General features: G+C 50.9%; 1 protein-coding gene across 2 annotated transcripts; it reads right to left on the bottom strand.

Moving 5' to 3' along the window:
* Positions 1-5,471: 5,471 nt before the first annotated feature.
* Positions 5,472-11,687, bottom strand: KIAA0040. Of its 2 annotated transcripts, XM_080623296.1 has the most exons (3): positions 11,636-11,648; positions 7,521-7,576; positions 5,472-6,099 (listed from the first exon to the last, which is right to left on the bottom strand). In XM_080623296.1, the coding sequence occupies exon 3, from the start codon at positions 5,986-5,988 to the stop codon at positions 5,662-5,664; it is 327 nt and encodes a 108-aa protein (XP_080479422.1). In that variant the 5' UTR covers positions 5,989-6,099; positions 7,521-7,576; positions 11,636-11,648; the 3' UTR covers positions 5,472-5,661. The 2 variants fall into 2 exon arrangements, with proteins under 2 accessions (XP_080479422.1, XP_080479421.1); XM_080623295.1 differs by lacking the exon at positions 7,521-7,576 and having other exon boundaries at positions 11,636-11,687.
* Between the last annotated feature and the right edge of the window lie 976 nt (positions 11,688-12,663).

Below are 12,663 nucleotides of genomic sequence, written 5' to 3'. Positions count from 1 at the left end.
CCTTGGGCCCCAGTGCATGGCTTCACATTTGGCTCCTTTTTTATCTCACAGCCATAAAAGGTGAGTTTTATTTTCTTTCTGTGAGCAGATATTAAAATTTTGGACCACCAGCTGCAGCCAAGGAAGAAGTATGAGCTCAGAAAATGATGCTTGCTCAACGGCTTCCTTATCTAAGTAGATTGGAACATGATCGTCTAATGTCTTAATGGCTTTTTCTATCCTTGTGCTAAGCTGAGTAATACATTTTAAAGAATCCTTTCTGGACTTTTGGGAATTAATAAAACTGCAAATAAAGCAGCTCTTAAAATATTTCTGTATTTGTGTTGGGTGGCAGAATTATTTTTCTGCCCATTTAAACTAAGCCTCCGTTATGGAGACAGAGCAACACTCAGACCCAGACTGGAGCTGTGACAATTCTTTGGAGTTCTGTTCCAAACCCGGGATGGGGACTGAGTGATCACTTTGTGACTTAATACTGCCAAGCAGTTAACTGATCTGTGGTTGCTAGGACATGGCTGAGCAGAGCTAGCTAGAGAGCTGTCTCTCAAAGGTGAGTGCTAAATTCTTCATCGTACTTTTGAGGGCTGTGAGTCTGGTGTGGGTGGACAAGCAGAGACCCATTTGAGCTGTGTTAGGCTATCCAAGCCCTGGGCTGGGGGAAGGAGAAGACTAATGGAAGAGAGGAAAGGAAAAGTGTACTTGAAGTGTTTTGCAGGCTCTGTGCTAAGAGCATGAGAGAAGGACACAGGAAAATGATAAGGGCTCTTTACTGTGATGAAAAGATTTCTCCCCGTTGCCTGCTTGTCTGGAGGCGAGGACAAGTTTCGCTCTGTTGTTCAGTTAATGGGCACAGTGTAGACATCAGAAAGCTGACCAAGGCGGGCTGGAGGACCAGCCTTACACACAGCCACTCGAAAAGCGTATGCTCTGAAAAACAGCAGGCATGACTGTTCCCAGCAGCAATTTCTTCTGCTATGGCAAAACACAATCCCTGTCTGAAGCTGAATCTTAGCTAGGAGCAGGGAATATTCTCTTAAGTGGCACCAGCTTTGTATTTCAGTGATTAAGTAAATGAGACACCTTATTTGCAGTTTCTGAGAAGGGTTTACTTGTCCATCCTAATTGTGGGTCCCTCCTGCACCAGGCAGGGCAGTCAAGCTCGCGGTTGCTGGAAGACCACTGTGGGAAGTCAGTATTTCGAACAGCCACAGGATGGCATAATTTCTTCATGCTACTGCAGGAGAAACTTTTGTGTAACCAGCTGTTCTCTGTAGAAAGACCTTTTTGGGGTTAACCAGAGCCTGTCCTACAGCTTCGGAAGCTGGGACTGCTCAGGTAATGCAGTTTGTTTGTCTTAAGGAACTGGCTGTTCTGGTTTCAAGGCTCAGCCTGGTTGGGATAGTCCCATAAAAAATATTCACATTCTCTTTTACCCTTGTTTTGCTGCGATACCCAATCCTGTAACAGTGATGCCTTAGGATGGTCAGGTTACTGAAACCTTTGCCTTGCCCTAAGATCACTTAAAATTTATACACCGGTTTGCAACAAGCCTAGGGGCAGAATTTGAATACCAGAAGGATCCTTTCTTTCTTGGCATCAGTGTTGATGGGGACTCTTCTGTTGCTGGGTCCCACCAGCCAGGATACATCCATTGTGAAACATCTGGGGTGCAGTACAGTCAGTGCTGCTATGGGGAGAGAGGTGGCAAATTCTTCACCCACCTCCCCACAGTCCCTGCATTTATCCAGGAGGAGGGAGAAGGCATGCCTCCTCCCAAAGATTCTGCACTCTGAATGGTATGATTTGGAGAGATGTGTCTTATTTCACTGATCAGTTGCTTGGAAAGCAGCAGTGTTGCTTCTGTTTGCTGCTCAAGGCACAGTGCCTTGTTGACTGAATAAACAGAGTAATGGTCAGTGAAGATTCAATTCTCCCATCTAAGTGGGGTTTGATGGGATTGTGTGGGCAATTTTTGCATCCCATTAATCTCTGGACTGCTCCAAGATGCTCAACTTCACCCCTGCCTGTTTCTAACCCAGGAACCTCCCCTTCGCTCTGCAGACCACGCTACCCAAGAGCACCTGGCCCTGAATATGGTGTGCAAGGCTGCCATCCTGAGAGAAGCAAGGTGTGCACTGATCATTTCTCCCTCCCCACAAAGTGTGTCTCCAACATTTCTAGCTGCTTGTTGCTGCAGTCCTGCACATAAACTACCAGTCCCTTCCAGGGCCTCAGCTCTGTGGGCAACGTACATCTTGGTAAATCATCCAGCTGAGAAGCATGAGAAGGAAAGGCTCTACCTAGCAGAGGTGTGTGCCTGGTCCTGTGACTTGCCCAATGCAGATGACTGTGATGCTATGAAATACTTATTTGATCAAAACTGACTGGGGTTTATGCTGCTTACCCTCTCCAAGGAAAAAAACCTCTCTGTAGCCCACCTGCAGTGCACAAATACTTCCCGCTCCCTTTTGCCCTTGGGTAGAGCAGCTTGGCCGTGTTCACTAACAAGGCAAGACCATTAACCTTGATTAAGCTGTTTCTTTAAGAAAACATCTCTGAGCTGCACAGCTGGCTGCAGGCAGAGACTGTACAGCTGCCCGCTGAGCCCTCCCAGTGTCTCATCTAGGGCCAGGATACTGTACAAAGATGATTTCCCGAGGAAAACAAACACAACTGAGAGCTAGAGACAAGGCATTTGTTTGCAGTTTGAGAGTCGTTTATTTTTGGTTTAAAAAAACAACTGCAGAAAAAAATTGTTTGTTTTGTTTTCCCTTCTGTCGTATGGACTGTTTAGGAAAATAGAAGGTTGATACTGAAATGCAGTTATGGGGGACAGTGTGGAGGTGGCTGGAGAGTGGGGACCCACGCAGTGGAGTTTCTGTACCATGCATCTCCTGCTGCTGTGTTAGTTGGGCTGTGGGGTTGCTGCTGCCTGGGTGATGGGTTGCAGTACACCTCAGGCTGTTGTTGCTCTTTCACTTTTGCCTCAAGGGGCAGCTGATTCAGTGCATAGTTTGGCTAAAACAGCAGCCCCCCAAGCAAGTCAGCCCCCATGCTTTAAGGGGTGCAGAGGCTGGGACCATCCACTGGTCCAGTGGGCAGGGTTGTATCCTGGTCCCTTCCTGCTCAGTCTGAATGATGATTTTAGAGAGATCTTGACATTTAGGCCTGGCTCTGAACTCCCCAAAACCTGGATCAGGTATGTTGTGCATGTGATCAGACATTTTCCTTGACAGTTCTCTGGTTCTCATAGAAACTGGCTGCCCTCACCTGAAACATTGCACACTGTCACTTCCAGAGAAGGACCTTCTGGCAGGGAGCTGTGCAAACCCCAGCAGCTCTACACCAGGTAGGCAATGCTCTGCCAGCACTTGCTACCTTCATGCCCCTGCTTGTTTGTGTATGCTTCTGGCCTCCCATGGTGTTTCCCTTTGCTCGGGGGCTGCTGGTGTCTCTGGATTGCAACAGGAGCACCTGCATGAGCAGCTTTCCTGCCCCTGGGAGGAGGCTGCTTTGGCCACCCGGTGAGCATGGAGGCAGGAGGGCTGGGAAAAGTACCTGAATGGGAAAAAGGAGGGAAGGAATAATACAAGTGCAGTGCTGGTTCCCCAGGGTCCTGACTGGACTGGGGTTTTGAGACAGAGACCAGAGCTACTCCTGCCTGTTTCTCTCTAGGCTTAGGTGTGGCAAATCCTATTTTTTTATAGCATTATATGCTACTTCCTGTTTTGGAGGAGAAGGAAGACACTTATTTTGATGGTAACATAGCAAGCTACAAAAGAAGGCACATATGGGGTCAATTTCAACAGCTATGCAAGGAGAAGCCTGGCCTCCCAGCTGTTCCCAGCACAGCAACACACAGCCAAACCCCATGACGTGTTGTTAGCATCACCACCCTGTCCACATCAGACAAAATAGGCTGCGCTGGGACTGGGTGGCACAAGCAGATGCTTCTAACTGGTGGCTCTGCTCCCTGACAGGGTGGGCCCTGGGAGCTGGGGGAAGGTGGCACTGCCCTTGCCTGGGCTGGAAGTCTGGCAGCTCCATCCAGGCTTGCCTACTTTGGTTTGTCTGCTTGGCCCCTAGATGTCTGATTCTGGGTGTCAGCTCTGGTGTTCTCCAGCAGCTTAAGAGCTGGAAGAAAATAGGAGAAAAATATCCAGTGTACAGATGCAGGGCAAAAAACCAGATGTGATAGGGCTTCTCATCACATGCACACATCTCTTGCTGGTAAAGCAAGTTCAGGGAGACAAAGCCTGGTGGATCAGGGAGCAGAGGAGACCCCCAACTCCTCAGCAGTAGGCTGGGCACTCAGGCTTAGGAGAAGCAGAGGGTGAAAACTAGAGTAGGGGTGAGAGCTGCGTGTGATTGTTAGCTGTTATGCCCGGCCAAGCCATCATGTGTCCGAGGAGAGAGAAAGGTGGAAAGGGGTGCAGGGTCCAGCTGTACGATAAATCTCTGGATAAGGAATGACCGTGGGCATGAACTTTTCTCTACTTCTACAGCAAATCCCAGAGCCGACTGGCTTGACAGCTGTACCGAAGCCCTCTGCGTGTGTAATGTGTGGCACAAAGGCTGCAGAGAGAGGGGACAGCCAAGTGTGTCAGGAAAGCCTGTCTGCTGCTTCAATACCACTTTGGTGTGCCTAGCCCCGTAACATAGGGGCCTTTGGTCCTGCTCTTCTTTAGTAGTCATTCAATAAATAATGCTAATGCCCATAGCTAAGTCTTTACACAGCCTCAGCTTGTGTTTCTACTCTTGCAGTAGCACGGTGGGCTCTTTAAAGGCAAGTCTGTATAAAACAGTCTTTCAAGGAAGATTTTTTTAGTTTTGTTTTTAAGTGCTGGTGCGAAAAGGTCAGTCTTGAAGCCTCCTCTCTCCTTCCTGCCTCTAGCTTAGGTGGCAATGCGTCCTTCTGCTTTGCTGCATTAAGATGGTGTCTTGAGGTCTCTAAGGCTGGGCTGAGGGCATCTGCCTTCAGATGCTCACAGCTGCCTTTGGTTTGGTGGCCAGGGAGATGGCACATCTTTGGGCTGTGGAGTAACTCTGCACTGGGCTTTCTTTGCATCTCCAGTGTAAGCTGGATTTGGATGAAGCCTAGACAGTCAAGTTGTGCTATCTCTGTGGCAGCAGAAGCAAACGCGCTGTGCCTGTGCTTGCTTCACATGTGGCTGTCTGTATTTGTGCAGGGGGAGCGTGCAGGCAGCTTGGTCTTTTTGTGCATGTGGTTCTATGCACCCTTGTCAGTGCCACAGTGCATGTGCTTGCATACAAGTGCAGAGAGAGCGCCTCACACCTAGCTCACTGCATGCCAGCCCAGTGCATGTGTGCCGTACTTATGGTGGGAGGTACATACAGTCTGGTGGCAGGTCACCCTTAGGTGCTCAGCAGAGCACGTGTTTATATGCATGCCTGTTGTTTGCAGGGGGTTCTGCTCTCAGGCACACTGTCATGGTGGGGGAGAAGGGGCTTGCATATACCTGTGCCTGACTGCCTTGCTCTCTGCTGGCTCTTCAGCATGCTGGCTGGCTGCTGAGTTCAGCCTCTTTTGAAAGTCAACATAAAGTGGCAGCAGCTTTGGCATCTCCTCGCTCCTTGCAGTGCAGAGCTGAAAGGACTGGTGGCATCTCAGAGGAGAGGGCCTCTACACCATCCCGTCCACTAGATGGGCAAGGAAGGTCTCTTGTCCAGCAAGAGCAGCTTGGGCTGAGCTGAGATCCATAGGTCCTCTTCATCCCTCTTCTTTTTCTTTTTCTTCTTGTTCCTCTCAGCATGCAGCTGCCCATTGCTGCTGGGGCCACCCTTCCTGCTTTTTCTTTGCCGGCTACAGAAGCAGTAGTGGCAGCAGATGAAAATGAATGCAATGAGGACAACAAATGGCAGACCCAACAGCACAGCCAGGCAGACAGTGTTGAAGATCCCTTCCTCATGCTTGGTACGGATGAGCTCCAAGATGGAATTAAAGAAGGAGCTGATCTTCTGCTCCATGTTGGCTCCTGGGCAGTCTGCCTGTGCTGCTCCCTCTGGTTGAAGGTCCCTTGAGATATGTTCAGCTCCTGTAACCAGCTAGTGGGCTCCACAAGCTCCCTTGGATAGTGCCTGCAGAGATAGGAAATCACATGGATGGGGTGCCTGCTCCCTCAGCAATTCTCTCCATGAAGCTGGGAGGACAGTCAAAGCCTCAGCAGGGTAAGAGATCTGCTGCCTCAGAGGGGTCTGGGATTACAAGGGCTGGGCCATGCTGCTGGGCACATCTGTTTGCATGTTCCCATGTAAGAAACACTGCCTCCCAACCTCTCCAGGGATTCATTCTCTGTGGTGGAGATGGGTGAGGAGGGCTTTGGAGATCCCTACTTGCCTTAGTAGCTGGCCAAGCACAAATCCTGCCCTGCACCCCCCCCCCCCAACATACATCTCAACCCTTGCTTGGCAGCCAAAGCATGGAGCTCTTAGCCTTTTGTGGGGCTTATTTCTTAGCAAATGAAATACTGTCTGCAGGATGAGCTTTCCTGTCTAGGAAGGGACATGCCTGGTCCAGACAAAGGAACGCTGCAGAGTGGTACTGCTGCTGTTGGAGCTGTGACTCAAACCGTCATGAGTCTCTGCTTACCCTTGATCCACCTTGGGATGGGGTGTCTGGTTTGGAGAGACCATTTCTCATTGCCTACGGTCTGGGATAGGCAGCTGAGCTGATGTGGGCAGGGCACTGCTCTGTGCCCAGGCAGCACAGAGGCATCATGCTGAGGGCTGGTCCTGGCACCCAGGACACTGCCAGCAGGTTTGGATGCAGGCTGCAGTTAAACTGCCTGGGTTTTTGATGGGGACTATGGTCAGTGGGACTCCAGGTGGTGGTCAGGTGGGTGGACCCTGGTCGGCAGCCTTGCACCAACTGCAATGCTGGGAGTTCACGAGGGTTGGCTTGGGATGGAGGAGCTGCCTCTGCAGTGCCTCACCTGGGAATTGCTCCAAGGGTTTGGGTAGGGCCAAGGAGCATTTCTGCAGCCTGACGTAAGGTTTTTCCTTTTCCCTCAGGGAGGGAGAGGTGCTGCTGAGTGGCAGGGCTCCCAGCAAAGCCCTCCTCCAGGGGCAGGGAGCTGCTGCCTCTGCTCATGGCTTTCTTCCTCTCCAGGGGTGAAGCAAAGCTCCCAGGGGTTTGGAGTAGGGCAGGGGGCTTTGTGCCATGAGTCTGCAGTTCTGGTTCAACATGGGGGTCACTAAACTATGTGCTGTACCGATGAAGATATGGCAGGGGCAGTATCAGGCTCTAACATTATTCACTCTTGCTCAGCACAGCAGTGTCTGCTAGCCTTCAGGATTCAAGCCCCACAGTCTCTTGAAAGAATGATGAAACCCCCATGTGCACAGGAGGGGAAACTGAGGCATTGTATAAGAAAAGCCACCACTTCCATGTAATAAAAATCTAAGGGGTACAGCCTGTACTCCAAAGGTGTCCTGGAAGTCTTGCACCACTTGTCCCCCATGACCACCAATTCCTTAGCTCTCCCTCTGGCAGCACTTACAGAGCCAAAGCACCTCTCAGGAGGAATGGGAAGTGGACTTCACAAGCGCTCAGATCCTGTTAAAAAGAAGGGGTTTAAACTCTCTAGCCCCCACAGAAACAGCCTGACTGCTGTGTATTTATTGTTTTGAACTGCACGAAAGCGTAGCTGAACTGGTGCTAATTAGCTGGTGGTTTCTCTTTTGAACACGCACATGGGAAATGTGATGAAATGGGTGTATTAATTTCTGTGGAAGCCTTTCTGAAAAACTCTCGTTTGAGATTTACTAAATGAAAGATAGTGCTCTGGGAGGTGGTTTGGGCTTTGGCTATGTCTTCATTTAGCCAACATTTTATGGCTGGATTTTTGTCCAGCCTACTGCATCTTCCAGTCTCTGCTTGCTAGAAAGGGAGTTAAATATATATACATACATAGATATACATACTTATATAGTGGGGGTTTTTTTTGGAGATAGACAAGCAGGATAGTGGGGCGGCCAGGCCTGCAGCCTGGAGATAGGGATGGTGCTGCAAGAGACAGAAGAGCCTTTTCCACCCCACCACTGCTGTTGCGCAGTTTTCCAGCCTCAGGAAACCAACCTCTCCCTGCATTGCCTCATTTCCCTACCTGGCAGAAGATGCTGCCACTGTCCCCATCTGAGAAGTCAGGGGCTACCACTGAAGGCTTGCTGACTAAAATCCCATTCATCCTCTTCCTATCCCCTGCCTCGAGCTGTCAGTGAGCATTACAGGGGAGATAAGCAAGGGCTCTCTGGTTGCTGGTCTCAGCTATTTGCTGCCCATAGGCATTACTAGCAAAGGGCAAGTGGAGGAAGAAGTGAAAGCAGCTTCTTAAAACTGCTCCCTGTCCCAACCTTCATCCTCACCAAGGCCTTTTTTTTTTGGGTAGCTGTAAGTAAAGGTTAAACTGCAACACAAATAAACAGAGCTCCTTTTTCTCTGCCTGAATCATCTATGTGATGCAGGTTTGCCATTTATCCATAAATATCCTGACAGCTCATTATCCAGGCAAGAATACTGGATGCATATGGTACACTTCACTCCAAAAAAGAAGTAAAAAACCCCAAGCCTGAGACAACAACCACCTTAATTTCAGACAAAACAGGATGTACAATTTTATTCCTGCACTGAGCTGCTTTATATTTATTGCCTCTAAACTTCTGGGCAGGGAAGGAGGCTGGAACTTCCTTTTAAACTTGTAATTAATTGTTTGCAGAGAAGGAAAAAAAAAAAAAAAAAAAAAGCAGAGCCCTTTTGAAATGTCTCCACTTTAAACCGGAGCTGAATGTAATGCAGAGGCCATTGCTGCTTGCTCCTGAAGTGCTCAGCCAGGGACTTGTGGCTGTTGTGGGCAAGCCTGAAGCAGGATGTGGCTGAGCATCTATTTCAAGGGAAAGCAGAGGTACCTGCCACCACCCTGAGCAAGCAGCACTGAAGTCCCAGGGCCACCTTTCATCATGGCTATGCAGCTGGTTTTCAAATGCTTTTTCAGTGTGTGCATTGCCTTTTGTTTTGTAGATGAAGGGATGTCTGTGTATTCAATAAAGGGGTTCTTCAGTTTAATATAAAAAAAAAAAAGGGGGGATGGAGGAGGGGAAGTAGAAAAACTGGTGCCTTTTGATCCAGCAACCCCAAGGGAAGAGGGGTTACCCAAGGCCACCCATCACTAGCTGAAAGTCCGCATGAACAGTGAGGGCTGCGTTTAGGAGAGAATCTGTGCTGCTGCTCAATTTGGTGTGACAGCAACACCTTCCCTTAGAGAGGGGACAAAGGGATAGAGCTGCACCCATGCTGTGGCCCACGATGGGTGTGAACTGTGTGCCAAATGCACATGGAGCTCTGTCTAGGAGGTCAGCTGGTTTTTTTGGATCAAGATATGGGACCAAGAAACAGGGCCAGGGAGGCACTGGGAGTTAGGGCAGCATCCCAGGTAGGGCTGCTAAGTGCCCTACTAAATTTGCTCTTTGGTTTTCGGTAGCTGGTACTGGCAGCAACTCAGGGTGAAGCTGACATGGTAACTTGCTTGGGATATCCTACAGCCAGGGGTTGATGGCTCGGTCTGATGGTAGCTCTGCATGGCTGGGGTTTGCGCAGCTTGTGTAAGTTCTAATTGAACTTGGGCATCCAACATGAGGTTCTTTAATCCATGCTGGCTCCGAAAGAGCCGGTTTTCAAGGGTGGGGAGCATCTGCCACTCCTCCAGTTACGGGCAGCTGTGGCTGGAAAACAAGCTTCTTTTGAGGGCCCGCTTGGGATGGCACCACAAACCATTGGTGTGCCTGGCCTGCCTGGCTGAGCTGGAGGGGTAAAGGCTGACAGCCTGAGCATGGGGAAAACAAAACAGAGGGGTTGCCTTGGCAATGCTGGCTTGCTCACATCCTGCAGAGCAACCACAGTGGCTGATGATGAAGGTAGAGTTCGTGGAAAAGTTGCAGTTTGCTTGAAACAGGGGGCAAAGGGCTGGAAACTGCTACACCGGGGTCACTGTGGCAGAGGGGAGAGAGCTGGAAATGTTTTAGGACCTGATTTTGCAAGTCCTTTAGGCTTACACTCAGCGGGCTCTTATGTCTGTGTGAAATTCCCTCCAGCCTAACAAAGCTCAACCTGCTCCTTTGAGCTGACATGCAGCCTGGCTCAGGTAGGAGCAGAGTTGCTCTAGGGAGCATCTCCCTGCATCCATATTGAAAGCAGGGGCAGCTCTGGAGATGGATCAGCCTACAGCTCATGACTTCTGGGGTTTGGCCCTGATATTTCTAAGTTATTTAACTCCCCCATGCTTGGTGTCCAGCTGCAACTCAGGAGTTGGGGAGGTGACTCAAAAGCATCTGACCTGCTGCCACCCTCACTTCTGGTGAGACCTCACTTCATCCAGTTGATGCTATAGTGCAAAGCAGGAGCCACAGTATAAAACTTGACTACTTTATGTTACTGGCTTTATATCAGCTTTATATCTATTTTCCACTGGCAGTGATTGCTACAGGACAGGCTAGGAGATGCTAACTTCTCTATTGGAGCCTGCGAGCTCTCCAGTACAACTAGCAGAGACACAGCTACACATACACACACGAGTGACATCTATTTTCCCATTTGCACCTGCAGACTTAAAGAAAAGCTGGATGAAACTTGACACTGAGGGTGAGCAGTTTCCTTAGCTGGGACTGCATGTTACTATTTTGGAAATAGTGAATAACAAGAGTTTTGCTGCCAGTCTCCCAGAACTCACAGCAAGTCTCTAGAGATCTTCCTCAAACCTTACAAAAACCATCACCACCAAAAGCCACCATCCAACAAATGAAAACATCTAAAGCTTCATCTTATTCCCACCACCACCAAACATGCCAGCCAGAAGCTGTGTGTAGATGTTTTCATTCCCCTAAAGTGAGGAATTTGGAAAACTACTGATATGAGTGTTGGATAACAGGGTTAAAGTGAAACTATTTTGCAAGCTGCTGCCTAGAGCCCGCTCTGCCATCTGCACGTGCCTGGCTGCCACTGGCCCCGGAATCAGTGCAACTCCTGGCCAAAAGACCAGTTTTGCTTTTAGAAAAGCACCACCGTCATTCCTGACAGCACCGGGAGCTCCTCTGAGCCATCTCGGGCTCCCCTAAGCTACGGTTCAGGCTGTGCTGCCTCCCCAGGCTGGCAGAAAGCTTCTACCCAGCCCACCCATGGCCCTCCCTGGGGTGGATCACAGGCATCTGCGGTTGCAGAGGCTCGGGGGATACAAACCCACCTGGGCCAGCCCCACGGCTCTCCAAGGAGAGCTAAGAGCAAAGTTTGTTGCACAGCCCTACCTCTGGCGTTTCGACCCGAATCCCCTGGTGCTGGGCAGGCCCTCATCTGACAAACGTCCCCTGAGCACAGGTTGCTTTCCATCGCCACCTCTCAAGTGCCACTCGAGCCACCTGGCTCTGCCTGCACCTGCCCAAACCCCATTCCCAGCGCCAGCCCTGCCGGGGCAGGCAACTGCCTGCACTGCTGCCCGCCCGCGGGGGCACGGAAGCAGCTGATACAGCCTTAAAGAAAAGCCCTGGGCTTGGGCAACCCAAAGCCAAAGATAACGCCCAGCAGCCCCCCTCCCGGGTAGCCCCCAGTCCGGCCGCCCAGCCAACCTACCCCCTTGCCGCTGCTCGTCCTACCGCCCGCCTCAGCAGAGGCTCCGGCCGCCCAGCCAACCTACCCCCTTGCCGCTGCTCGTCCTGCCACCCGCCTCAGCAGAGGCTCCCGCCGCCCGGAGGAAATGGGACGCCCCGTCCCGCCTCCCCGCTCCCGGCCCGGCCCCGCCGCCCGGCCGGCCCCACCGGGGGCTCCAGCTGCGGCCCAGCGTTGCGGTCCCGCGTACAGAGTCCCGAGTGTGTGCGGGGGGACGAAGGGTCCGTAGTACATAGCGGCCGCGGGGTCGGCTGGCGCCCAGGAAACGCTGGCAAAGTTGGAGTTGTTTAGTCTAGGAAAGAGGCGTGGGGGGGGGAGGCACCAAACCGGGCCTGAAATAGCCCAAAAGTTGCTGGGAAGAGGAGGAGAATAAAGCGTTTTCCCTCGCCGCGAAGGAGGCCTGGGCTTTGGTGCAGCAGAGGTTTCCCCACACGTTTTGATGGTGGGGGAGGGCAGCAGTGGGGGTTCACAGGGGTGATGCCACTCCTGTTCTTGGGAGGCTTCTAAGGACAGGGCAGATCTCCATCTCCCAAAAAGCAGTGCCAGGACTGCCACCCCATTGCTGCCATGCCACCCTAATGCCCATAGTCTGTCCTGGAACAGTGATGCTGAAGCCAAGCAGAAGGTGACTGAGCATCTCCACCGGAAGGGATGCCCCGGGGCTACTCTCCCCCACGCTCAGCACTCAGCAGTGTTATGGGTGCTATGCACCCATGGAGATAATGGATGATGTTTCAACCTGAGGAAGGCAGTCCAAGTCACGCAGGGTTTTGATTTTTTCAAACACTGATTTCAGTTCAGTTCAGATTGCCACCCCCAGCTTTCACGTGTTGCTTTATCTTCGTCTTATTTATTTGCTATGTCTCTATGAGGGATACCCAAGAAACATCAGATCCTGGTTACTTTCCAGTCCAGGGCTGAGCAGCCGCCATGCAGGGTTACAGTGTTGACAGCTGGGCAAGCTGCAACTAGAAAATATTTTGCTGGAATTT

This window comes from Psittacula echo, assembly GCF_963264785.1.
Source record: "Psittacula echo genome assembly, chromosome: 7".
In the NCBI taxonomy this organism is placed as follows: domain Eukaryota; kingdom Metazoa; phylum Chordata; class Aves; order Psittaciformes; family Psittacidae; genus Psittacula; species Psittacula echo.
This window is presented reverse-complemented; position numbering and strand designations above follow the sequence as displayed.